The sequence below is a fragment of the Hipposideros armiger genome, unplaced genomic scaffold (genome assembly GCF_001890085.2).
Source record: "Hipposideros armiger isolate ML-2016 unplaced genomic scaffold, ASM189008v1 scaffold_14, whole genome shotgun sequence".
NCBI lineage: Eukaryota > Metazoa > Chordata > Mammalia > Chiroptera > Hipposideridae > Hipposideros > Hipposideros armiger.
The window spans coordinates 2,070,473-2,098,467 of record NW_017731364.1 but is presented as its reverse complement, the minus strand read 5'-3'; the positions used below and the strand labels follow the sequence as shown (position 1 = coordinate 2,098,467).

General features: G+C 43.7%; 1 protein-coding gene across 7 annotated transcripts in view; it reads left to right on the top strand.

Moving 5' to 3' along the window:
• Positions 1-25,502, top strand: part of ABCC5 (ATP binding cassette subfamily C member 5) — a 72,418-nt gene extending 46,916 nt beyond the window's left edge. For 6 of the 7 annotated variants that reach the window (XM_019668457.1, XM_019668495.1, XM_019668504.1 and 3 more), the window contains 14 exons: positions 1,953-2,055; positions 4,251-4,435; positions 4,812-4,958; positions 5,239-5,368; positions 6,899-7,052; positions 7,143-7,271; positions 9,163-9,349; positions 10,737-10,826; positions 12,836-13,025; positions 17,069-17,228; positions 20,050-20,128; positions 22,105-22,218; positions 22,770-22,934; positions 24,045-25,502. In XM_019668457.1, the coding sequence (XP_019524002.1) occupies positions 1,953-2,055; positions 4,251-4,435; positions 4,812-4,958; positions 5,239-5,368; positions 6,899-7,052; positions 7,143-7,271; positions 9,163-9,349; positions 10,737-10,826; positions 12,836-13,025; positions 17,069-17,228; positions 20,050-20,128; positions 22,105-22,218; positions 22,770-22,934; positions 24,045-24,146 (1,935 nt within the window). In that variant the 3' untranslated portion in view covers positions 24,147-25,502. Of the gene's footprint in view, positions 1-1,952; positions 2,056-4,250; positions 4,436-4,811; positions 4,959-5,238; positions 5,369-6,898; positions 7,053-7,142; positions 7,272-9,162; positions 9,350-10,736; positions 10,827-12,835; positions 13,026-17,068; positions 17,229-20,049; positions 20,129-22,104; positions 22,219-22,769; positions 22,935-23,453; positions 23,532-24,044 lie in introns of all 7 variants that reach the window. The other variant, XM_019668467.1, reaches the window with a different exon arrangement.
• Positions 25,503-27,995: the final 2,493 nt, after the last annotated feature.

The window sequence follows — 27,995 nt, the reverse complement described above, 5'->3', positions numbered from 1 at the left end:
TCCATTTTGGGTCTGTTGTTTCTTTTTAACACTAACAAGGGCACTTTGACTCCAAAGGGTTCTTTCTGCTGTGCTGCCCTGCCTCCTGTAGCAACACAGAAAGATGGCAGCTTTTCATGGCTTTACTCTGAGTTTTGAGTAAGGCAAACACAAGGGCGTACTTACTTGGAGCTAGCCAAAGCGCCCGTTTTTCCTCCTTGCCAACCTGCTCTCGTACAAACCTTGGGTGGTCACTTTGGGTCTTAGGGGTGCACTCAGGCTGGGCCAAAAGCTACTTCTTTGCTACTAGTTTGTTTTGATGTATGAGAGGGATAAATGCAAAAAGTTATTGGGACCTTTTTCTGGGAGTCTTTGGGTGTCATCCTCTGTGGTTTCAGGTACAGTATAACTGTTCATGACCAAATTATTTTCGGCCTTTTGAGATAACTCAGATATTCCAAGTGTCACCAGTAAGTTCCATAGAGATACCCTGATCCAGATTTGGGTTTATGACCTCTCCTTATAACTCTCAGTTCTCTTCAGGTTATTTCCTCCTCACTGTAAGGGAAAATGAGAGGGAGAGAAGCTAACATATGAAATGTCCAAGGAATAAAAGACTTTGAGAATCAGTGAGTTTAGTGGAGGAGCATACTTTCAGTTTGTCACTTAACTTTCCTCAGCTTCAGTTTCTTCCTGTTAAAAATGGGAATGGCGCCTGCCTCTTAGAGTTGTTGCATCAATTAAATGAGATAATATGTAATGTTCTTCTCCTAATAAATAGTCAGCAAATGGTACTTTTCTCTTTAGACAATGCATTTATTGATGTACTGCAGTAAATATGCAATTTAGGGTCCTAGCTTATGTTCCAGATGTGTTACATTATTTTCTGACTTTTTTTACTGTCAATTTTAAAAGTCTAGTTGGAGAGCAAATTGGGGTCATGAGGCTGACTATTAAGCTAAATGTAATAAACTCTATAAAGAGAATTTCCTATATAAAGATATAAGAGGAACTTGGAAAGGAGAGCATTAAGTAGTTCCTAATATCTCAGTTTCAATTTGATGAATGTTTATTAAGTCCACTTGTGCCCTGTTATGGGCAGTTCTGGGTGTCAGGCCCTGTGTGGGCTGTAATCATGAGGGAGACATCATCTCCATCCTTGAGGGGACTCACAAGCTCCTGGGGAAGACCAGTATGCTATGCTCTTACACCAGGTCACATTTATAGTAACATGCTGTAATACAGTACTACTAACAAAGGGTCGGGGAGAACCGGGGAGGGGTAAGCTTTATTCTAGAGGAATCTGAGTTGCCTCAGGGTATAAGATTTGAACCTGTTTAAATGGGGACAACTGTGACTGAGTTGGGACAAGGGGAGGGGCATTCCAAGTGAAGAACCAGTATGAACAAAGGTACAGAAGTGGGAAATCACAGTGTGGTGTGTTGAATGGCAGGAAAGCCAGTGTAGCATGAGGGTAGGGCCACAGGATTAGGAGAAGAACTTGCAGAGTTAAGTTAGGGCCAGAATGTACAATAGATGTCTTACAAAATAGGCCGAGACGTTTAAGGGTATCCTGTGGTAGCCATGAGAAATGATCAGCTCTGTGATTTGATTTAATGATGTGGGGGTCAGAGATGGGAGGAATGGAAGTAACCCCAGCCCTAAAACTTTGGACAAGTTGGAGTGGGTGAGAACAACATTAAGGCTACTGTGTTAGGTCTTTAGTGACTTTGGGTAGCTTAATGTCAGTGGAATAATAACCGGGTAGGAACCCAGATCTCAAAGATTGAAGAAGTTGAGGAAACACAAGAAAAGAATGTAGGGGGCCCTTTTACTCATTGGGAGTAAAGTTGGATGTGTCTCTCTTCCACAATAGCAGCAGCTTCATAGATGATTCTCTAGTATGTCCTGTGGATATTTGTCTGAATGGCCATATCATAACTGGAGACATTTTTTGTTGTTGTTAATATTAGATTAATTCAAAAAAGGAAACCAGTGGATCACAGAAGAAATCACAAGACAAAGGTCCTAAAACAGGATCAGTAAAGAAGGAAAAAGCAGTGAAGCCAGAGGAAGGTAATGACCTTTTTTGAGATTTTAGATTTTGTCATTAAAGTATAACAGAAATTAAGCCATGTGCTATTTCATGATGTTTGATAACATTGGCCTGTTATAGAGTATCTGGCCTTATATTCTGGGAATAACAAAATTCTTGTATGATATTGGGAGACCAAGAGGCACCTTCTGTTTGCTTAAACAGACCGAGGCAATAAGACTGGCCTTTAATCTTATTTCTTCTTGTGCAAGGTACGGGTCCCGTGTAGGTAGGTAGTCATGGCTGAGTCATCCTGAGTAAGGAAAAATTGAATGGTGGTAGAGGTATACCTTTCCATCCTGTGATTCACCTCCACTCTTTACAAGTCAGTGCCCCGCCAAGGCAAAGGTGTTCCAGCTCCAAGAATGCCTGTGCTCTCAGTAGCCCCCTGTTGGAAGGCACGCTCCTCAGAGACTGCTGCAGAACTGTGGCGAAGCGTTACAGCTAGGTTCTTGCCTAGTTGACTTGCCTTACCCAGAGTCCTCGGTACCATTTTTTAAACCCTTTATCTTAACTGAAACAAATCTTGGGAGTTAGAAAAGCTATTTACAAGAGTTTAGGTGTTTTCACCTTGGCGAATTTTAAGCTGCATGTCAGGTTGCCCCCCAGAAAGAACGCAGTCCTGTTTTAAAGCTTTCTGTTGTGTCACCACCTCCCTCACCTGAGGTTTTGAATCGAGGACCTCCCCTGGGTTTGCCACTTCCTTGTTCTGAAGCCTGCAGCAGATATGTGGTGTTAGGAGTTGACCATCCCGATTTCCCACTTCCTGCCTCTTTTCTTTCTTTTAATAAAACCATATAGCAATTTTGAATTCAGGTATGATTTAAGATAGTTTACTCATACATACTAAACAAACATGGCACAGAAGGCTGAGATAGCTTGTCAGTTCCTGCCAGAGGCAGTAAAAATCAAAAAACGATATCCTTCGGGAACATTTGTTCTTTACAGGAGCCACTAACCTGGAGACTCACAACTATTAAAGTGCCCCTGGCCTGTGTGGCTTGTTCCAAGACAATGAAACATATGGGATGAAGAGGCGGAGGCTTCCTGTAGGGCCTTTCTCTGTATGCTCATGTCAGCATCAATCACCTGGCCACACCAGGGAGCCCCTAGGAGCTACCCTGAATCTTTATTCTCTTCTCCTACAGCAGTCACTATATCCTACTGAATTTACCTCCTAAAACTCCATCCCCGTTGCCATGACCCTGGTTCTGGCCTTTATCATCTCATCCCTAGCGTCACAGCTGTCCGCCCTCCATGCAGCCAACTGAGAGCAGACAGCTGAGAGAGACAGTTGAAAACGGGAGACCAACCAGCTCACCTTCCTGCATGGAGCCTTTCAGTGACCACCTCCCATTTTCAAAGCAGTGTTTTCTAATAATGCCGTGATTCGTGTAGGATACTATGATGCATGGAAGAGGCTGCTCACTGCCCGAGGTGACTGGACTGGCCATCCCAGGCCCATCTTAGCCCAATAGGGCCAGGAGTCACATCTCCACACACCTGCAGGCCATACTCTTGAGAAGTTTTTGTCTGAAGGATGACGTTCAGATACTTTATCCTCCAATCCCTTACCGCTGTGCAGGCACACATACTGTTCCAGCCGTGCTGACTTGGTTGTCTGCACTCTGTCTTGCTGTTGCCCCACCTCTGTGCTGGTGCTCATGTTACTTCCTCTGCTCACTGTCTCCCCACCTGGCTGACTCTGGCTTACCTTCGAGATGTAGTATGGACTACACAGAAAGTCTTCCCTGAAACCTCCCTGCTAACCACCCCATGGCTCCCCCAAATAGGTTAGATACACCTCCTGGATGTCCCCATGCTGCCCTGCATATAGCTCTGGCATTACATTGAACACATTTTATTGTAATTATGGTTTTATTTACCTGTCTATCCAAGTAGACTCTGGAAGGGTTCTCAGCCAGATCTCAAGGGCAGGGGCCTGGTCTTAATCCTCTTTACTGCTCCCTGTCCTCATCCTGGGCCTGGTCCATAGTAGGTATTTAGTAAATAAAAAAAATGGATGAATGAATGCTTCTGATAAAGAGGAAATTATTCTAACCTAGAGCCCTGTGAGACTATAGGCTCTCTTTGACGTTGCTCTTCTATAAGGGACTTAGTTTTGGAAAAGCAGCTTTTTCCTTCTGAGTTTGTGTTTCTTTTTTTTCTTACCTAGGGCAGCTCGTGCAAGCAGAAGAGAAGGGGCAGGGTTCAGTGCCCTGGTCAGTGTATGGTGTCTACATTCAGGCTGCGGGGGGCCCCTTGGCTTTCCTGGTCATTATATCCCTTTTCATGCTGAACGTGGGCAGTACCGCCTTCAGCAACTGGTGGTTAAGTTACTGGATCAAGGAAGGAAGTGGGGTAAGCTTGCTCATTAATGGGAAAATTATGTCTGAGAGTGTGGCCATCTCTCCATATCCCCTGGCCATTCTTGAGGAAACTGCTCTAGTTTTCGATGAAAAGGCACAATGAACAAGGGTCCCCCAGGATGGAAAAGATGAGTCCCTAACATAACCTCACAAGATAGTTGCTCCCTGACTAACTCACGGGCGGTAGGGCTTATCAGGAGCACACCTGTAGGGTGTCTGCCCTTGTCCATTAGAAAAGAGAGAAGGACCTGCCACACCAGGCCCCAGAGTCGTTATCCTGCGTGCTCCCTTGATCTGAGAATGGCCATGAATAAGGGTTCTTGGCAGTTCTTAGGAGTCTTGCCTCATAGAGCCTTGCCTTCAAACAGAACACCACAGTGACTCAAGGGAACAAGACCTCTGTGAGCAGCAGCATGAAGGACAATCCTCACATGCAGTACTATGCCAGCGTCTATGCCCTCTCCATGGCTGTCATGCTGATCCTGAAAGCTGTTCGAGGAGTGGCCTTTGTCAAGGTAAGCAGTGGTGGCCAGGCTTCGGCAGGGCATCTCTCGGGTTTATTCTGAGGAGGGCAGCTCCTCTGCATCATGATGGCCCTTGCTGAAATGACCTGTATCCCATTAGCCTCAGCCTTTTCGTATTAGCTGTTTTCCCACCTCCTTCCTCCATGGCCATTCGCCCTTCTCCAGTTTTGGGAATAGATGCCCTGTGGAGGTGTGACCTATAGAGTAAGAACTGAGCCTGCCTGAGTCCCTGTGTCCCTGGGCCCTTATCACTTTGCGCTCTGCTCCTTAGGGCACGCTGCGAGCCTCCTCCCGGCTCCATGATGAGCTTTTCCGAAGGATTCTTCGAAGCCCTATGAAGTTTTTTGACACTACCCCCACAGGAAGGATTCTCAACAGGTTTTCCAGAGACATGGATGAAGGTATTTCTCACTGCTTCATTTATGCCCTGAAGCAGAAGCCAGAGCTGGCTGTCCTTCTAGATGACCCACTAGATACACATACCTGTCCAGCCTGATTCTGAGAGCACAGTGGCTGTTGGTGTTCATACCAAGGACATTTTAGTTTTGGCATTTTTCTCCAGGTTGTAACTTATATTTAGGTTGATTTCTCCTTTCATCCAAGTTTTCATTCGATCTGGGGAAACAAGTGCAGAGGACTAAGTTAGCACAAAGGCTTTGGACAGGGGCATCTGACATTTCAAAACATATATAGTAACATCTTGGTTTGCGAGCATAATTTGTTCCAGAAACAAACTACTCGTATTGCAAGACATCACTCGTTTACCACGTTAAAATGTATTCGAAATGTTTGCTCGTCTTACGGAACACTCGCAAACCAAGTTACTCGCAATCCAAAGTTTTACTGTATTTACTTTGGGGGTATAGCATTGCTTTCTGGACACCCACAACCTCTGGCAGGTTTTCTGGATGCTGCACATCCTGTGCCAGCACCAGAACTTAAAAAGCTCTCAAGGCCCAGAATAGTACCAGTGCCGCTTGGCATTTTTTGAGGGCTTACTGTGTGCTGAGTGTTCTGCCTGCTTTATCCTAGTCCTCCGGGCAGCCCTATGAGGGGGTATTGTTTCACTCACTGAACATATGAGAAGGCTGATGTCTAGAAAAGTTTAGTAACTTGCCCAAGATCACACAGCTCTTAGATAACAAAGCTGGAATTGAGCCCAGAGCTTTTTGACCCCAGAGCTAATGTTTTGACTGTACAGTGCTGCCTCCATAGAAGGAGTTCGTTTTAGATGTTGATAAGCAGTGTAAAGCCACGGCCAGAGGTAACAAGGGCTCAAAACTATCACTGATACACGGAACTGACGTACAACATGATACCATCTCTGCTAAACACACATGCTCACACACGCACAAATGGAGAAAAGACTGAAAGAAAAAAATCAGTGCCATCAACATGTCTGGGATTTGCATGAAAATACTTCAGCCCTTCCCTTCCAAAGAAAAAGGTAGGGGAGGAGACCGCCAAAAAGGAGATGAAGAAAATGCTGACAACTGTTGGAGGATCTATATACTCTTTTGACTTTTGTATATGTTTAAAACTTCCCATGATGAAAAATTTCTTAAAGGTTAGCAGCAGTTCGTTGGTTTTCATAAGAATAAAGATGATGTGTATTTTCTTTTTTGCATATTTATTTTCCAAACATTTTACAGCAAGCGTATATTACCTGCTAAATATGGGGGAATGTTTAAAAGCGGTTGAACCAAAAAAGAGAGTACAAGGAAGATAGAATAGTTAAATTTTCTTGGGAGAGGAAAGTTAGAGCAACCAGTTTTCTAGATCTTTTTTGCTCAGATTGTTTAAAAGGCAACACACAAATTTCAGATAGCGATTTTGGGGAACCTCTTTTTGTTTTTTTTAAATTTTCAGTTTCGTGTTCCCTGTTTGTGGATCCCCACAGCCTGACACTTGTTCCTTTATGGTTTCCCCAGTCGATGTACGCCTGCCGTTCCAGGCTGAGATGTTCATCCAAAACGTCATCCTGGTGTTCTTCTGTGTTGGAATGATCGCAGGAGTTTTCCCATGGTTCCTGGTGGCAGTGGGACCCCTCGGCATCGTCTTTGCAGTTCTGCACATTGTGTCCAGGTAAAGAGGAAGGGTTCAGGTCTTCTAGGGCAGAGGATGGAGCCAGAGTTGCTAGTCTGCCCTCTGACACAGAACTCGTTCTCTCTCCAGGGTCCTGATTCGAGAGCTGAAGCGTCTGGACAATATCACACAGTCACCTTTCCTCTCCCACATCACATCCAGCATACAGGGCCTTCCCACCATCCATGCCTACAACAAAGGACAGGAGTTTCTACACAGGTTGGTGCTGAGGGTGCCAGAGGGCTCAAAGGGGAGACACCATCTGTGAATGTAATCAGAGTCCAGGAGGCCTTTCAAGGTCAGAAGGGGGTATTAGTGATTTACTGGTCTCAGATTAAAATTCACTTGCTTAGTGGAACTTCCTTCTGAACAAATGAGAAGACAAAAACCACAGGTTTGTAAGTCTGTTGGCTTTTGGTCCTGAATGGCCAGATTTGATGGAGTTTTGCTTTTGTTTTGGAATAGTAAAAGATAGCCATTGACATTAGAGCAGCATTTTATTTAGTTGTTAAGTACTGTTTATATGAGAAATTTATGTACCTAGACCCAGCGGTTCTCAACCTTCCTAATGCTGCGACCCCTTAATACATACAGTTCCTCATGTTGTGGTGACCCCCAACCATAAAATTATTTTTGTGGCTACTCTATAACTGTAATTTTGCTACTGTTATAAATCATAATGTAAATATCTTTTTGTTTTCCGATGGTCTTAGGCGACCCCTGTGAAAGGGTCATTTGACCTCCAAAGGGATCGCGACTCATAGGTTGAGAACCGCTGACCTCGACCATCATTGTGGAGATTTGTATTAACAAGAGATTGATTGGAGCTAACTTAAATGTCCTTCAGTAGAGGACTGATTAAACAGACTGTGATATACTCATAGAGTGGAATATTATATGGCCCTTAAAAAGAATGAGGCAGCTCTGTAGGTACTGGTAATAGAATGGTTTCCAAGATATATTAGTGAAAGAGCAAGGTACAGGTGTGTGTGTGTGTGTATGCTATTCTACCTTCCTAGTGTGTGTTTGCACATATGACATTTAGCGTATCTCTGAAAGGATACACGGGAAACTACTAGTTGCCACTGGAGAGGGGAACTAGTAGCTGGAGGATGGGCAGGAGAAAGACGGACTTTTCATGGTAAAAACTTTTGTAGCTTTTAAGTACTCTGTCCTGTGCATGTATCGTCTCTTCCAAACATTAAGTAATGAATTTTAAAGAGAAAATCTAGACTAGAAAGGTTAGGTTAAAGAACCCAGAAAAAATAATCCTAACTTTAAAATAGTGGAAAAAATTAAAACATACCATGATACGTCCACACATACATGTAAGCGCATTGAAAAAAAATGCTGGGAGGAATTGCCGCAGAACTTTAACTCTGGTTTTAGCTGGTAAGATTATGGGACTTTCGCATCTTCCTCTCTATTGATTTTCTAAATTTTCTCTAAAGAGCACATATCTTAGTGTAAGGAGGGAAAGTGATTGTAATTTTAAAGCGGAGCACTTTTGCTGGGCAAGACTTCCTGCCCTGGCATCCTAGCTGTGTGTGGCGCCCGAACCTTCAGGTGGGGTCTGCCCTGCTCTCTAATGACAGTAGTGTCCCCCTCCAGTGGCAGAGGTTGTCTCCATCTTTTTTGCTATGGTTTGGCTCCTGGTTCTTTGCTTATGGCCTTGGGAAACAGGTACCATGCTGCCCAAGGTGGTGTGTCAACAATTTCCACTTTATTTAGTCTGAGGGTTTCTTTTTCCTGGCCTTGGGCCATTTCTGCAGTTTGCCTTTGTCACCTCTCTTTGTTTGAGAAAATGACCCCTGACCTAAGACATTTTTCTAAAGTTTAGCACAGCCTCTTGATTTGGTCTCCTTCCCCTCATGCTTTCCCTATGCTGTTAAAGTAGATATTGTTCCCTAACATCTTTAGTATGTTTCTTTGAAAGCGTACGACTAGAAAACCCCTGGAATACTCTGCATTCTTTTAAGTTTTCATATCATTCTCCCAGTGACAAACAGGAAGTACTTAAATATTAGCCCTCTGTCCATATTTACTGGAGCTTTGACGTCCTCTGTGACCAGGGGTGTGTGACCTATAAGTTGTTCTGTGTTCCTCACAGGTACCAGGAGCTACTGGATAACAACCAGAGTCCTTTCTTCTTGTTCACATGCGCAATGCGGTGGCTTGCCGTGCGGCTGGACCTCATCAGCATCGCCCTGATCTCCACCACCGGGCTGATGGTCGTTCTCATGCACGGCCAGATTTCCCCAGCCTATGCAGGGCTGGCCATCTCTTACGCTGTCCAGGTCAGTCTCTGGGATGGGGGCATCACCTTTGCTCCTTGGAGTCCTTCATATAGTGGCCTAGAGGAGGCATGGTGCGGGCCTCTGCCCTAAACCACTGTTTCACCTTTGACTCCTAGAGCTTCTCCTGGTCTGCTTTGATGGTAACCACCTGAACTCAGCTGGGGCAGGGGGACGGGAGAGAGGTAGGAATGGTATACAGGAGTTAGGGAATTTGTCTGTTGCATGTGTTTAAGAAACAGGTGCTATTTTCTTCATGAGTCATGATTTTGAAAATAGTTTCTTAATTGTAGGTTTCTGTATTCACCACCCTGTCATCTTTGGCCTCTTCCTAGTCTTCTAAGAAATACTATATCTTCAGTATGCTTCTTATATGCATCTTATTTTCAGGGTCCTGCTTTTCCCAACACTGTTACCCTCTGGTCCCTAGGCATGGTTTAAGGTCTTTAAATAGCTCAGAGAAAACTGGGAACTTGAGCTCTGGTTAGGTATTTGAAGATGTTAAGGAATTATTATTAATGTTTTTAGATGCCATCATGGTATTGGATAATGGCATTGTGTTTTTAAAGAATTTTATATTTTAGAGAGATAAAAGCTAGAATGTTAGTGGATGAAATGATATTTGGGATTTGCTTCCAAATAATACAGAAGGGTGGGGTGTAGAGATGCAACAATATTGTCTATGAGTTGATAATTTTTTAAATGGATGTTTGGCACATGGGAGTTTATTATACTGTCCTCTCTTCTCTTGTATATGGCTGACATTGTTCCATGTTGGAAAGATAAATAAGTAGTCACAGGAGAACCAAGAAGAGATATGTATCTTCACAGATTCACTAAGATGTCTGTTCACATTGTGCAGACTTACTTGATTATTGGATGGGCAAAAACACATGTCACATATACTGTGTTTCAGCATTCTCAGTCTGAGGTGCACAGGGGCTCTACAAGCACTTTTTGCCCAGCCTTATTTCTCATAGTTGACTTTTCTAGAAGCATTCTCACTAGTTGCTCACAGATTGATATATATCTCCACTTGTTGTGGCTGCCACAGCAGGTGCAAATACAAGTACGAAGCCAGGAGTTGCTTAGTTACACTTGTGTGTTCCTAGAAATGTAAAGACAGATGGAAAGCCTTTGGATACGGAAAGTTAATGTTGGCAGTACCATGATGCTAGTTGCATTCGCTGAGAATTATAGATGATTAGGTGGTAGTAGACATTGTCTTACATGTTCAGTGAATGACTCATTTCCTAAAATCAGCTTCTGCATGTGCCCAGTTCATTCTTATGATTGAGTTGTGGTCCCCTAGCTGAAGGAGCTTTTCTAGCGTTGGCCTGGCATGTACTGATAATGAACTCTCTCTTGTATTTTTGCTTTCCCTGATCAGTTAACAGGGCTGTTCCAGTTTACTGTCAGACTGGCATCCGAGACAGAAGCTCGCTTCACCTCAGTGGAAAGGATCAACCACTACATCAAGGTCAGACTGCTACAGCCCTTGTCCTGCAATCTGACCCTTCATGGAGTCCTTTTACCCTTTTACTGCCTCAGGTGGATGTGCAAGGAGGATGCATGTTTTTCTCTGCCTTCTCTTATCCCACAGGAGAGGACCAGCAATCCACCTAGTATGTGGAATAGAGAGGAGAATATCATAAGAGTTTCTAAGTGTATTTGTGAATTGTGTGACCGAGAACTCACATTCATCAGCTAGTTTCCAGAATGTTCAGAATCTTGTTAGTTCAGTTAGTCTGACTAATGTAACATGTTTCTTCAACTGTTTAACACCATGTATTGCTTTAAATCTTAGTCTAGCTCACTTGTTTTTAACTAGGGATGGCTGTTAGGACCCCCTATTGAGCTTTACGCAAAGACTAACATGGGTCTCTCTCCGGAGATTCTGAAGCAGTAGGTGTAGGGTGGGATCCAGGCTTCTGAAGTTTTAAGAGCTCAATAGCTAATTCTAACCCCATTTACAGTTTAAAAACGAGTTCATTTAGTTACCAAGCTCTTCCCACCTTCCCCCATCACCCCTGCAGTCTGTGCCATGGGGAAACGTTTTGCTACCGTCCTAGCTGGAACTCTGAAAGCAGCTTTTTATAGACAGAATCAGAGTCATGAATAGTTAGGATTCTCAAATTTAACTCAGTTCTCAGAAGTTATCTATTTTGTGAAATGCCCAGGGACTTAATCAGCATTTGTGTCATTGTTTACATGGGAAGAATAGATTCCAAGTTCCAAATCATTGACTGACAAGCATAGTGTTGAAAAACTACCCTTTCAGTTGAGAACTAGCATATTATGTAAACTGCATTTTCTAGCAGAGACATGCTTTGCTGATTTGTTTTGGCAATGAATCTCATTAATCATAGGATATTTCTCAAACTTACAAATGATTATTCTGAGAAATGGCAGATAGTGATCGAATATATCTACCAATAGCTGTTCTTTATGTTTGTACCTCAGTCTCTTTGCCCAGTGCTCTGGTCTGTGGATGATAGGTGGGTGTATATACAGATGTGTAGTGTTTGATTTAATATCGCTGTTGGTGAGAGTCTCTTGCTAGAGAGGTCAGGGGAGTGGTCAGCCGTGGTACAGAGTGGACCCTGCACACACCAGTCACATTTCTGCAAACTGGCTCCCCACTGCCAGTCCCCAAAATGGATGCATGTCCCAACACGAGTCCTTCCAGCTTGGAGTTTTGGATGTCAGTCTCCACCCGTCAGAACCCTGTAGTCTTTGGACCTTTCTTCCCTATAAGGCTGTAAGCCCCGTGACTAGTTGCCAGAGTTTTAAAATATTGCGAGGTGCGAATGTTGATAACAAAAATTACAAGCAGTTATATTAAATGCAGAATTTTAAAGCTGGAATGATTTCAAAGATTATTTGTTCCAGTCCCCACCATTTGCAGATGAGAAACCCAAGACCTAGAATGAAGAAGGGATATATCCAGTTCACACAGCTATTAGTTGGAGAACTGGGATTTGAGTCCATGTCTTCTGGATTGACTGAGAGAGATACGTCAGAATGCGAGGATCTCATTAAATATTCAATAAATGTTAGTTGTCTTCCTTTGGGTTTAGGCCAATGATTTTCAAATGGTGCAATCCTGTTTTGAGTGGAATATTTTCAAAGATTTCCAGTAAAAACTGCTGGGTTGAAGAAAGGTAGAAGGGTTCGCGTCCCACCCTTGGCCTCCAAGGCAGTTTTGTGGAGGAATTTCTCAAGACTGAAGGTAGTTTGAAAGTCGCTAACCTCCCGAAGCTGCTGCTTAGTAGCCATTGTAAACTGCTACGTGTAAACCTAGCAGCCGCTGTACTCTGTCTCCGTCTAACTTAATGGTGATAAACATTTACCGCCAGTGGAATCTTTCCCAGCAAGGGGCCAGGGCGGCAGCTACTTCTGGGTGGCCCTGTGGTTCTGGTTTTTCTACTCTATGACAAAGCCCCCAGAATCTGTGGTCAGCCTGAACCAGCCACTTCGTCTCCCCAGACTCTCTCTTTGGAAGCACCTGCCAGAATTAAGAACAAGGCTCCCTCCTCTGACTGGCCCCAGGAAGGAGAGGTGACCTTTGAGAATGCGGAGATGAGGTACCAAGAAAATCTGCCTCTGGTCCTGAAGAAAGTGTCCTTCACCATCAAACCCAAGGAGAAGATCGGCATTGTGGGCCGGACAGGGTCAGGTAAGGATGTTCCAAGGCCTCTGGAGAAACATGTGAACCTATTGGATTTAAGCTTGGGGCCCATGATTGGCTGTTTATTGACTGTCACTGTCATCCCTTCAAACTAGGTCCCTGTAGATGAGTGATTAGTGTCTCAGGTCTCAGTGAAACCAGGTTTCTAGGTTTATTTTCAGCCCTGGTTTGATAACAGTTAGTGCTTTTTCTAATCATAAAAGTATACATTCTCAGTGCAGAACACATGGAACATGTCAAAGTACAAAGGGGAAATGCACCCATAATTCCACTACCCAGAGATAATTACTCTTAACATTTTGGTGGCTATCTTGTCAGGTGTTTTCTGTCACCAGATACATTTACAAAAATGAGATCATTTTATACACATACTGTTTCAAGGCCTACTTTTAAAACCATGAGGTATTTTCCATGTCGGTTCATATTCTCTAATATGATTTCTATGCAGCATGATATAAAATTCTATTTTATGGATGCACCAAATTTATATTTAATAAGCTCCAATTGTAGGGCACTGGGGTTGCTGTCAGTTTTACTGTTATGAAGAGCACTGCAATGGACATCCTTATTTCTTTCTTTTTAAAAGATTTTTATTGGGGAATTGGGGGATGGGAACAGCACTGGGGAATCAGGGGAAGGGAAACAGACAAGTTGCTGCCCTTTTGTTCTTCAGTCCAGTTGTGGAGGACATCGCTTCACTGGCCCAAGTTGGCACCGTCATTGCGCTCTTCCCGGGCGAGGCAGATCGGTCGCCAGCTTCTGGATGGCCGCTCATGGCGACTGCTGGCCGCTCACGCTGGCTGCTGGCTACATGTTGGCCCATGGCAACCCACTGCAGCAGGGGCTGCAGCCTATGCCGTCGCTCTCGCCCAGCTCCAGGTTGAGCTGTTGTTCAGCATCTTAGCTGTAGAGGGCAGTGTCACTGGCCCTCATATGTGGGATCTGGCATCCCAAGCCAGCTCTTAAACAACACGCCACTCGGCCGGCCCTGGACATCCTTATTTCTATGAAGTCAAAATATTTAAAGTTTCTGATATGTTATTGCCAGTGTAGCCTCACCTTTATTCGAAGCTAACACAGCTCTAAATAAGGAACCTATGTTCCTTTGAAGACAGAAAGTATTGTCTTGATCTGATATCAGTTGCAGAGAACTGGAGAATAGGCCTTTGTTTTAGGCGTTTTACTTCACTCACTCTTGGAAGTATTGGGTTGTTGGAAAAGTCATGACACATTTTTGCAACGAAAAACAAAAAATACGTCATGACTTTTCCGACAACTCAATATATTGTATATTCTCTTTAGATTTCTGGGGTCAAGACTTCAGTAATTTCTTTCTTTCTCTCTTTTCTGGGCTCCAGGCTCCCTTTTCATCAAAACTCTTCTAGCTTTTTTTCTTGCCATTAAAAAAAAAAAAAAAAAGCCTTTTATCTTTCCTGGCCAATTTACTTTAAAGAACCTGCCAGGAAGACAAGAAAGTCATTTCCTGCTCTCTGTTTGAGGAATTATTTCATGTGAAAACAAGATAGTGGCTCTCGTGTTTTGGCACTGGGAAGAGAGTGCTCAGCCAAGGAGGGTGACTGTCCTCAAGACTCTTACTTTGCTCTCTCCCTCCGATTTCCTGTGCTACACTGGCCCCCCAGGGGTACCCCGCTTTCCTGAAAGCTCTGACTGGTGTCTCTTTCTGTGGTTTCCCTTTCCCACGGGTAAGACAGACCAAAATTTTCACCAAGACTTTACTAAACCATAAGTAGTGACAGAAAAGAAATAAATAAGAAAACTAAAATAATTACAAAGTCTAAACTCTGCTCCTAATAAGCTTCTTCCAAGGCTCACAGACCCTGGCCCTGCCAGGGGCTGTGAGGACTTCGTCGCCTTTTTTACCAGCATATTCTATCAGTGAAAAGGTAGTCTAGATTCAGAGAACTATGAAGTCTTCCAGTCCAGGTGTTCCAAACCTAGGCATCTTTTATTAAGTGGAACAACTTGACTTATTTATTTGACCACCCTTCCTTTCTTAGCTTGGATCTTAAACCATGGCCTCAGCACTGAGGGAGAATCTCCCTCCCCTTCCTTATATCCAGATAAGGGGCCACTAACCAGATCACCCAATCCTGAATAAGGCCAGTCACTTCTAGAAGGGGAAGGCCTCATTAAGAGCTGTCCTGCTATATGGACTTGGGTTTCCCAACTCATTTCTGGTAGATGGAGGTGAGGAGTCCTGCTTTAGGAAGGTGGATGTTTCTCCAGGTTCCCATTAGGTTCTTTTTTTTTTTTTAAGATTTTTATTGGGGAATTGGGGGCATGGGAACAGAGCTGGGGAATTGGGGGAAGGGGAACAGACAAGTTGTTGTCATTTCGTTCTTCAGTCTAGTTGTGGAGGACGTTGCTTCACTGGCCCAAGTTGGCACCATCATTGCGCTCTTCCCGGGTGAGGCAGATCAGTTGCCAGCTTCTGGATGGCCGCTCACTGCGGCTGCTGGCCGCTCACGCTGGCTGCTGGCTACACATGGTAGCCCACGGCAACCCACTGCAGCAGGGGCTGCAGCCCCCATTAGGTTCTTTGACCGGGGTCAGCCCAGGGGACAAACCCCAACAGCAGACATATGGCTACAGACCTTAGAGCAAAGCAGGATATTTGTACCCTCAGTGACCATTGAATGGATGTAGTCATGAAACTCTCATGAGAGGTGTCTCAGAACAGGGAAGCAGGAGGATGTAGGCACCCAGCATCCAGCCAAGGAAATGTCGTCTAACAGCTAAAATCCTGGAGTTCTAAATCGAAACCATGGGTCTGAATTGCAGAAAGGTAGATAGACAGGACTATGTCAACCTTTTTTGGGGGGGTCAGGGGGACACTAGACAGAATGTCCTTTTTAAACGTTTATATCTTTTGACATAGTAGTTTCAGTTCTGAGAATCTATCCCAAGGAGATGATCTAAGGTAGAAGCAAAGTTTGAGCACTGACGTACGCCATAACATTATTATTATTACTATTACTTTGCCATTTATTCAATACCAAAATATGTAGTTGTTAACCTTGAGGTCATAGATTTAGCAAGCTTTTCCACTTTCAGAGAAAAACGCCCTAACATTGTTATAGTAAGTTTTAAATAAACTACGTGTCCCAGCGTCAGAGGTCTGGATAAGTGAGCGTACATTCACATGATGGAATATATATTGCAGCCACCAAAATTTTGTCTTGAAAAGTTAATAATATGGTTGAATGCTTGTTATGTAATGTTAAGTGGGACAAGCAGTTAAAACATTGTATCTCTGGTATGATCTCAACTCTGAGAAAAAATCTAAAAGAAAATGTGTCCAACATAACAGTGAGATTATGAGAGATTGATGTTATCTCCTTGTATTACTTATATCACTCTTAAAGTGAAGATTCAATTGAGATAAAGCTGTTGTGTTTATCACCATGCTACAGAACTCATTATTTTATCCCCCAAACCTGCTTTTCTAGTTCCCTGTCGTGGTACAGTCATCCTCAGCCACTCATTTACTCAGGCCAAAGCCTTCTTCCCTTGTGTGTTAACCCTGGAAATTTTTCCATTCCAGCCGTTGCTGCTGCGGCAGTGGGAGGCCCTGTCTTGTTTCTCTCTCAGCTACGTTAGGGGAACAGAAGAGAGAGAAGACATGGCCACTGGTTTGCCACTAGCACCTTGCTGTAAAACCTCTGTTCTCCTCATTTTACCTGAGAAGCATTAAATGCTGTGCACCCATTCCTAAGGTGAAAGGAGGCGTTTTTCCATTTTACTCTCAGGAAGGTGTTAACGATCCTTCTCATTCCTTCTCAGGTTGAAGCTGTGTGATTTAAATGTATATGCTTGGTAGCTCAGTAAAGTTCTTTTTTTTTTTTTTTTCTGTTCCTGGCTATCATTTTACACATTATCTGAATTAATTCTTTGAAATAATGATGGACTAGAAATGGAAAAATAGATGATTTTGCCCTGAGAATAAACCAGTTTTGTCTTCACAGAATTTGCTAATGAGCTGCTTTTCTGCATGTTTTCTGACTCATTAGGGAAGTCCTCTCTAGGGATGGCGCTCTTCCGCCTGGTGGAGTTATCTGGAGGCTGCATCAAGATTGATGGCGTGAGAATCAGCGATATTGGCCTTGCTGACCTCCGAAGCAAACTCTCCATCATTCCTCAGGAGCCAGTGCTATTCAGTGGCACAGTCAGGTGAGGACCTGAGTGAGCTTCAGGCCTCATTTCGAGGCTAGGTGGGCTTGTTAGAGCCTCCATCTGGAACTGAGATTGAATGAACTCTAGTCTAATGCTTTCCCCACTACGCCGCATGCTTCTCATTGCAGAGGTAGGGGGCGCTCCCCTGTGTAAGGCACCTCATTAACGAAGTGGGGCCTGCAGCCTGGTGATTTGAGCTCAGATCTCTGCTCTGTGACTTCGAACAAATGGGTGACCATTCCTAAGTTAGTTTTCTCGTCCATAAAAATGAGGATATCATTAAGACCTGTTGTTGTGAGGATTGAATAAATTTATACAGATTATATGAACACAGAGCCTGGGGAAATGCTGAGCATTCAGAAAATGGTAGCAGCCGTCTTCAGGCTCATCACCATCATCCTTTATCTTCCCGCCACTCCATGCTGTCATCTCCTGAGTACAAAGTTGCTGTTCTAAGGATGGTTTTCAGGCATGATTACCACTCGTGTTTTCCCATTTTCCAGTATTTTCTCCCACCTTTGGTACTTACTCTGGAATGATGCCTCTCTCTGTCAGCAAGCCAAAAATGAAATTCTTCTTGACCTGTTAAAATAGTAACTAAGAAGGGAATATATTTAATTCCATTATCTTTCCTTATACTGCATCCTACCTTAAGCTTTTACCTCCTAAAAACAATGGGTTTCCATAAGTTGTGTCTGTTCTTAATTCAAATTGCCTCTCTTTCAAAATAAAACCAGCTTTAACCGTATACTTGACCTAGATAGGACTTTTTTTTTTTTATCACTCTAAAAGTAATGTTACCATTTCCTCTTTAATTTTTAGCAGTCTCCAAAAAAATAAATCGGTACCAATTTAATTTCAAATAATTATGGGCAGTTATTTGACTAGGTCCTCCCCCCAAGCCCACCCCTTCTCTTTGAAAATGGCATTTGAACTTCCTGATTCAGGAAAGTTTCGTAGGTAACTGAATTCTCACCTGGATTCATGTAGGGTCAGCACTCTTGGGTGTGTTTGTTTTGGCATTTCTTTAAAACACTAATGAATTTGGACTGCATCACCAGGATCTGTTGATAATAAGCCATTCCCTTTGGGTGCTGAGATAACAAGGTCAAATAAGCAACATCAGAAGAGAATTAGAATTTATTGAAGATTCAGGTCTAAAATTAAGAAATTGAGAGATAGCACCAAATCTGTTCTTCTTTCCTATAGATTTCTATTTTTATTTATTTATTTTTAAAGATGTTATTGGAGACTTGGGGGAGGGGAACAGCATTGGGAATCGGGGAAGGGGAACAGACAAGTCGCTGTCCTTTTATCCTTCAGTCTAGTTGTGGAGGACGTCACTTCACTGGCCCATGTTGATATTATCATTGTGCTCTTCCCAGGTGAGGCAGTCCCTCGCCGGCCATTGGACGGCCACTCACAGCGGCTCATGGCAGCTCACAAAGAGCCCACGCCAGCAGCCTATGCCGTGGGCAGCGACTCATGGCAGCCCAGATCCAGGTTGAGCTGTTGTTCACCATCTTAGCTGTAGAGGGCGCAGCGTCACTGACTCTCATGTGGGATCCGAACCGGGCCCTGCTGCTCAGAGCTGGCGTCCCAAGCCAGCTCTTAACCAACGCACCACTCGGCCGGCCCTAGATCTCTATTTTTAGATGCCACAGGAACACCTCTGAGAATAAAATTGACCTTATAATTTTTGGCTCAGGACAAAAGAACTGTATTTTTCTTAATTTTTGTAATCATCATTTGGGAGAAAGTTTGGAAATAAGGCATGTTAAACTTCAGACTTCCCTTGAATACGCTGCCGCCAAGATGCCTCAGTGTTCGTTTCAAAAGTGCACAGTACTTCACATGGGTCTGTGAGTCAGGAGCTTCTAGAGTTCATGGTAAAGAGCTGACCTGCTGGCACGGGCAGCTGGGGTTTGTAGAACATCATAGAAGCACAGCTTTTGAGGGATTTGGGCCATTTGTTGTCAGCTCCATAGACATACTGCCACTTGATGAACAAACTCAGTCCTTGGTGTGCTAATGCCCTGGGTTTTTAGTTCTGGAGCTCAGAGTGCTATTTGGGCTCAGCTGTGCAAACTTAGGAAATCATGTAAGTTTTATTTTCTGCCAGCTGTAATGTAACATTTCCAGAAATTTCTAGTCCTATTCTTTTGGTACCCTTGATTTCCATGTAGCAGATACTGTGGGGACAGACAGTAAGCAAGAAGCGTCCCCAAGCTGCCTTTCTGAACCAGTGAAATCCTTCCTCTTGATTTGCCCTTTATTCTAATTTCCCTCTGCCTTTCTCCTGGATCTGCTCCTTTTCCTGGTCAGCTAGCTGTCACCGGGTCCCTGTTCTCACCCTGGTGCATCATAAAGAAAGAGGGCACTTTTTTTAAGTTTGTACATAGAGATATATTTTAATATGTATATGCATAGGAAAAAAAATCTAGAACTATATATGCCAAAATGCTAAGTGTGTTTTTAGGGGTCTGATTAGAGGTGATTAAAACATGTATTGGTTTTTGTTTTGTGTTTGGCATATCTATATTTCTTAATTTTTTCTATATAACTGTTATAAAAGTTAAAATAAAACAAAGCCTTATAAAGAAGAAAGGGGGTCCCTGCCTGTTCTCAGAGGCAGTGCTGCCATTAGCATTGCCATCTCCGCTTCCACCCTGGCTGGTTGGGGAAGGAGTCATCTGTGAACTGAACGGGGGTTGAGCCCTTCTTTTCCCGTGTGTTTAAACTTTTACCTCAGACAGCCTTTGCAGGATGGTCGCTCACATGTTGATCACTGAGAAATTGCTATTATGTTTCTCCCTAGATCAAATTTGGATCCCTTCAACCAGTACACTGAAGACCAGATTTGGGATGCCCTGGAGAGGACGCACATGAAAGAATGTGTAAGTAGAGGTTGATGGAGACTCAGATATGGCGGTCGCCTGTGTCGACACGCGGGGGAGGAGGGCTGTCGGCAAAGAGAGCAATGGCTTCTGCCCTGTCTGGGAGAGGGCTGCCTCTCCAGCCCGCGCCCTGAGGCCAAATGGTTCAGTTTCTCTCTGTGTACCCCTGGTGCCTTTCGGGCTCCTGCCCCAGCGCTGGAGCTCAGAACCAGTGAGTCCATCAGCGAGCTTGCTGTTTCACTGCCCAGTGGCGCTAAGTGCAAGGAGGAGCTTTGCTACGTGAGCTCGTATACCATGGGCATGAATGCTGTCTTCCTGATGTCCATGCTTTTTGGCTTTGCATGTGGGCAGGCAATGTGTCCCTTTGTATTTCAGCTGAGAATATGTTACACGTCAAAAGGAAAGAATATGCTTATTGCCTAACCATCAACACCACCGTCTGTGCTGGGTATTGTATGACACGGATTATCAATGGCAAGCTGTTTCTCCCCAAATATGCTCAGTCCCAGGATGTTTGTACATATAAAGACTTCATGTACAAGACTGTAGAAATATCAGGATGCCCATGCCATGTTACTCCTTATTTCTCCTACCCTGTGGCTGTAAGCTGAGAAATCTTACTGCCATCACACTTGAAGAGAAATAAGATGCAAAAGTTCAAGGCTTCTTAGAGAACAAAAAAGATCATCCTGTGAGAGTTAATCCATATCAGCTTCTGCTTGTATTTAAACCACTCCTCTTAGATAGCATCATTTTGACAACCTTAAAGCAAAAATGTATGTTAAGGGAAAAAATACAATCCTCCCCTTTTGGTGAAATTTTCCTATTTAGGCCAATGGCTACTTCACGGCCCTGAAACCTGGATGGAGGAAGCTATTCTGGGATCTGAGGCGTTTAAAAATCTGGGACCTCTTCTTACTTTCGGCAAATAAAAATAAGTAAAAAAAAAAAAAAAAAAAAGAATGTGTAAGGAAAGAACTGAGGGCAAGCCTTGCTGGGATTTCAAGGGTGGAAATGCAGTGATGCTATGGTCACTCATAAGCCTGCCCAGGCTGCCTCTGTCCATCCTGGCATGACCCTCTACTTCTAGATGTCTGTGGACGAGCCTTTTAGAGCAGGGTTTCCCAGGCATTTCAGAAAGGGCATAAAAGTTGATATTTCCTGACCCTCACCTTTCTTACAAGCCCATGATCAAATTTTTTACTATTCATTGATTGAGAAGATGTAAATGACAACCACTCAGGATTCACTAATGTTTTTAAATTAATTTCTATTTTATTAAACATAATAGTAAAACATGCTTTTGAAGCAGCTATCTATGTGCAAAAGATATATTGCCGATTTAGTCTGCAGAAAACATGCAGTATGCATCTGGATTCATAGACCTCTTAGGGGAGCTCAGCAGATGCCCTCCAGGGGCCAGTCTACAGATCAGTACCCCTCGCCTGGAGGAGGGTCTCTCATGCCCCTGGGTTTAGTCAAGCTCAGGGTCCCCTACTTTTACTTCTTTTAGAATGGGCTTCCTCAAACAATTGCATTTTAAAAATAGGTTCTATAGCTTACAAAACGAGAAGTTTGACAGCCACGGGCCTGTCAAGCTTTAGACTTTAGAAAGACAGTTTTGTTTACCCCATCTCCTGTTCCATGGCCATATTTTCAGTGGCCCAAAAACTAGGGCCACTATCTGCCAGGATTTAGGAACATGAAAATATTGGAATTTTCAGGACATTTTGACGGTATGAGGCCAACAGAATAGTATATTTGAAACAGGGACTGTCCTAGAAAATGTGTTCCTGGTACCCATGATCATCATACCTGTACCTTCTTTCCAGGTGGGCCAGGTTCTTGGCTAGTAATTCCTTCATCTGTTTCAGAATAATTGACCTTAGCTACTGGATTTTTGACAAAACTTAATGGATCTTTTTTCAAAATTGACTTTTTTTATCCTTCTAATTTCTACTTTCCTTTCTCCCTAGATTGCTCAGCTACCTCTGAAACTTGAATCTGAAGTGCTGGAGAACGGGGAGAACTTCTCGGTGGGGGAGCGCCAGCTCTTATGCATAGCAAGAGTCTTGCTCCGTCACTGTAAGGTAAGGTAGCTGGGTGGGTGCTGGGGCAGGGGAGCCGCAGAGAAGAATGGGAAGGTGGAAGAACGGCCCACCTGTGGCCTGAGGTCTAAAGGCATTCCTGGCTCTGAGCCCAGTGGCGCTTTTTAAGAGAATGCCCAGAGATGTTTCTGGATTAACCCTGACACAATTTGGATATATGGGTGTTTTTTGTTTTTAACTTCCCTGAGCCTTTAGTTTCCAAGGGCAACTTTTGTTTCTGGCCAATGAGCTTATCATACTGTTCAGAGTTAGAGCAAATAGGGTGAGCATTTTGTTAGATGAGTATTACATGCATATCCTTTTATTTATAGAAATCAAGGCAAACATGGGTTTCACGTTATATCAATTCTAAGCAAAACAGTAGTTTTTCGTATGTGTGTAATAACCTACTCAGAAAAAAACAATATATGGTGTAAAATTCAAATACTAAAATACGTTTTAGTAAAGCCTAAATTAATCAGAATGCTTAAGGAATTGGTTAGATCCCTCTTTTTCTCTTTTTTTTCCCCCTCTTTTCCTTTTTTCCCTGGCAGGTTTTGATTCTAGATGAAGCCACAGCTGCCATGGACTCGGAGACAGACTTACTGATTCAAGAGACCGTCAGAGAAGCATTTGCCAACTGCACTATGCTGACGATTGCCCATCGCCTACATACAGTCCTAGGCTCTGATAGGATTATGGTGCTGGCCCAGGGACAGGTACTGAGCCCCGAGGGACTGGGCTCTGTCTGGGGCCTTGTCTAGGAGGAAAAGTGGCCCCTGGCAGAACTGGGCTGATTGGCATCTTAGCATGGTTCTGAGCATTAGATGAGCAACCATAGCGACTCTAGTCTGCTTGCTGTTGGCAGGATTACAGCCCTCCCAATCAAGGGACTGATTCAGAGTCACTCTTGGGTTCTCATGTTGCTTGTAAACAGTGACACTTTGACTTAGGTCAGAGAGCATGTATACTTATTAATTCGTTCACATACACAAGAATTGCCCCAGGTTACACAAGAATTGCCCCAGGTGTATTAAGACTAGCCACCCCACCATGTATTATTTGCTTTTTACAAACATGTGGTGCCGAACTTCATATCCTGCTATTCCCAGCTTTCCTGCAGTCTGTTCCAGCCTAGCCTTCTTCATTTCCCTCTCTTTCCTTGCAGGTGCTGTTAGCTATAGACAATCTTGCAGTGATCGCCTTTTGATTATTGTATTTATTCCATCCCCTTGCAGGGCAAAGGCATGGGACACAACCTTGGCAGCAAGGGAGGCTGGGAAAGTATGTGACGTTGTCAGCCACCATCATGGGAGGCAGGTTCTGCCAGCATATCGTTCACTTTTCTCCTGCAATATGATTTTCAGTGACTGCATAGAAGTTCATCCTAGGAATAGATAATTGACTGAGTCCATCCCTTACTCACTTCCTTTTTTTTTTTCCTGCCAACTGGTATTCTGAGCTGTTCCTTTTCCATCTGTAGGTTTAGATCAGCTTGCACAACAAGATGACATTTGCCTGCTATGCTTTTGGCTTGAGCTGCAGTTTTTTCCCCTGCAGCTTATAGTATCTTGTTGATTAATTCCCTCATATCCAAGGCTGAAAGGATTATGTGGAGGTAGCCTGGAGGTTTTTCTGTAGCACCTTTCCCTTTTACCCTGGTTAGTTAAAAAAAAAAAACAAACCATTTGGGCATGGCAGGGCTAGCAGAATTGTCACCCTGATTTCATCCTCGGGGGCTTTTTGGGCCCCTTCCTGAGCAGTGGATTCCTCTAAGTCACCCTGAGTGTCCCCGAGTCACATGCTGATGGCGTTTCCTTTCTTTGCAGGTGGTGGAGTTTGACACCCCATCGGTCCTTCTGTCCAATGACAGCTCCCGGTTCTATGCCATGTTTGCTGCTACAGAGAACAAGATAGCTGTCAAGGGCTAACTCTTCTTGCTGTCGGCGTCTTTCCTTCGGAGCATTGCCATTCCCTGCTGGGGCGGGCCGCTCTTCCTGTCCTGCCGAAACCTTGCCTTTCCCGATTTTATCTTTCGCACAGCAGTTCAGGATTGGCTTGTGTGTTTCACTTTTAGGGAGAGTCATATTTTGATTATTGTATTTATTCCATATTCATGTAAACAGAATTTAGTTTTTGTTCTTAATTGCACTCTAAAAGGTTCAGGGAACCGTTATTATAAATGTATCAGAGGCCTATAATGAAGCTTTATACGTGTAGCTATATCTATATATAATTCTGTACATAGCCTATATTTACAGTGAAAATGTAAGCCGTTTATTTTATATTAAAATAAGCACTGTGCTAATAACAGTGCAAATTCCTTTCTATCATTTTTGTACAGTTTGCTGTACTAGAGGTCTGGTTTTGCTATTAGACTATAGGAAGGGGTAGCATATTGTTCTTTACTAGATGGTTGTTTCACGGTGCCAGGTTTTCTGGGTGTCCAAAACGAAGATGTGTGGCAATAGTGGGCCCCTCCATCGGCCCCCTCTGTCACCTCCCCACAACCACTCCGGGGCAAGGTGGAGTAGGAGAGGGGGCCATTGGAGGCCATGCAGAGCGCCGTGAATTCTCAGGGCTCCTGCTTTCTGTCCTGGTGTCACTTCCCTGTTTGTGTCAGGAGGGCAGTGGGGCAAAGCCCCAGACGCTTTTTCATTTCCTCTGTCAGGAACGAGAATCAGAAACATTCCTCGGCAAAGGGGAGTTTCTTTCCTGCCTTCCTCTTTTTGCTGTTGTTTCTTAACAAGAACCCAGTCCGAGTGCCCCACTGCCTCAGGTTCCTGACGCTGGCCACTGCACAGAGCTATCCGGCTCCTGGACCTGTTGGTTCCGAACCCTGGAGCCAACTGCTGCTTTTTTCAGTGGTACTTTTTCATTTGCCTGGTCCCACACCTCCACAGTTCAGTGACAGGGTTCAGGATTTTGTGGGTCTGTTTTCCTTTCTCACTGCAGTTGTCGCACAGTCTCTCTCTCTCTCTCCAAAGTCTGCGACTTTAAGCAGCTCTTGCTAATCAGTGTCTAACACTGGTGTAGAAGTCTTTTGTACTGTAAAGAGACCTACCTCAGGTTGCTGATTGCTGTGTGGTTCGGCGTGTTCCCGCAAATTCCCTTTGTGCTGTGGGGCCAGTAGCTCAGGTGGGCGTGGTCGCTGCTGTCATCAGTGGAATGGTCAGCGTTGCATGTCGTGACCAACTAGACATTCTGTCGCCTTAGCATGTTTGCTGAACACCTTGTGGAAGCAAAAATCTGAAAAAGTGAATAAAATTATTTTGAATTTTGTAAAACTCTTGGTGTATAAACTAGTTCTTTGGGAAGGGAGCAAGATGTCTTTGAATGACTTTGGAACACTGGAGCCTGGATCTGAATATACAGCGATGGAGTTACATCTGAGAAAGGCCGTAGCAGCTGGTTGGTTTCCAGGGGCATGGGTCCCAATATGCCTAGATTATCTGTGCTGGGCCCCATCCCTAAAGCCTGTGTTCTCGGGCATGGCAGCAAATAAAGCTCTTGTGCTGCCAATAAGAGGGTGGGGGGTGGGAAGGGTGAATGGTTATGATGAGATGGGCAGTTGGCGGTAAATATATTTCACATGAACAGTTTATTGAGGGTTCTCCACAATTCAAATAATATAATTCCCCTTTCAGCCGGTTCATTCAGATGAACTCATAGAGAATTAAGTACCCATTCAAAAGGGTACTCAATCTAGCGTTTCTCAATATATTGTGTTGAATGCAGCCAAGAAAGCTTTTAAACTATTTGGTACTGGTTTTGCTGACCATGAATGGAAATCATATATTAAATCATATATTAAATCATATATAAAGCATTTTTTGTAAACTACTATCTTGAAAACACAGGGGTTTCACTTTAAGGTTAAAAATTTATTTTCTCTCATCACATTTCAAGTGCTCAGTAGCCAGCCACATGCAGCCTATAGCTACCGTATTGAACAGCACAGATATAGGACATTCCCATCATTACAGGAAGTTCTGTTGGATAAAACTGATGGAAACAACCACTTTTACTGATGCCCTGGATTTACTGTCCAAGGGACACTTAATTTCCCCTCCTTTCAGTTCAGTCTTGTATTTCTTGGGTGTCCCCCTACCTCTCTCAACCTGCTTGCCCCCTTCAGGAGGAATTTTCCTGCCTTCTGCCCACTCCCTTTTCTCTCCTTGCATGGATTCTTTCACTCCCCCAGGTACAGTGACAAACCTGTGAGCTTGGCCTCTCCTTAGTACCGTCCCCAGCTGCCTCCTGAATGCCTCCACTGGGCATCTCAAACAGCTTCTCAAAAATCAAACAGTGCTCCTTGTCTTAATTTTAGTTTTTCAGGCTAGAAACCTTGAAGTATTTTAACTCTCCTCCCCTTCCCAATAAACTCGGTCACTTCCAGGTCCATGCATCACCACCATCACCCCCTCTCTTTCCCTCTGCCCTCATTAAGGCCCACCTCCCTTTGTCATTCATATTGTAGTTTATAGCCTCATAACTGGTCTCCCTACCTTGGTGTCCCTCTCTGAACCATTGTATATACTACTGCCAATATGCAGACCAAAAATGCAAGCTGGTATAGTACTTGACCCTCCCAAAATCTTCAGGGGACAGTTGCCTATAGAGGGGACCCATATTCCTTAGCTTGGCAATCAGGATATTCACTATCTGGCTCCAACCCTCTTTTTCTTTTTCTTTCTTTCTTTTTTTTCCTTATACTCAATACATTTTATTTCACACAGAAAAATTTACGAGAACTCACTTTTACCTTATAAGGTCAAGGTAGATTGGGTCCTGATATCTCAGTTTTAGTATTCCTATCATTGATAATACAGACCAAATAGAAACCACAAAATAAAGATAGTTTGTCAAATCAATTAGGCTTTCCAAGACAACCACAATAGATGCCATTGTGACAAGCAGTAGTAGCACAGATATGAATGAAGAGTGAAGGTGAAGCGTATTAAAGAACAAAGGCAGCTGGCCCTCTCAGCCCGCAATATATAATAATCTTGACTGAAATACATTAATCAAAAGGTTGCTAAATAATGAGGCAGAAATACCAAAAGGAATAGCCCATGTTAATGAGGGGAGAACTCTGTTAGTCCATGTGATAGCCACAGCACGAATCCTAAAAGGCCCAGAACTGCTCTTTTTAGTCACCTGCATATAGACCTCATTGTCGTGAGGCAGTAAAGGAGACTGCACCTGCTCCATCTTCAGCAAACTCCTCCAACTCCTGCAACTTCCAGGCCAGGTGTGTGTTCAGGTCCAGTCTCTGATGAAGGGCTCCTATTTCTGTGAGAACTGGAGTGGAGGAGGGAGCAGACACTGGCCGGTCACCTCAGAAGCAGGCCTTGCTGTAAAGTGTTTCGGGCAGGAACAACGGTGCCCCGAGGTCCTCACTTGAGGTGACGCACCATCCCATCCCAGCTCTACCAGCCCTGTTTTTCTACTCAGCCTTCCTAAAAACAGGTCAACATTTTCACACCTTTAAATCTTTGCTATTTTTTCAGCCTGGAATCCCTTAGTCCTCTCTTGTCAAACAAAACCATGTTTTTCTTTTTAAACTCAGTTCAAATGCTATCTTTTCCGCAAAGCCATTCTCTTCAAATTCCTCTGGCTTACACATCTGTTTTAGAGTTTATTTCCTTTTGCTTTGCATGTTATGTTTATTATTTTCTTATATTTCTGCCTATGAATATAAATATCTTGAAGGCAGTAAATCATCTAGTTTCTGTATACTTTATTATTCCTGGCTTAAGTATTCTATTTTACTTAGA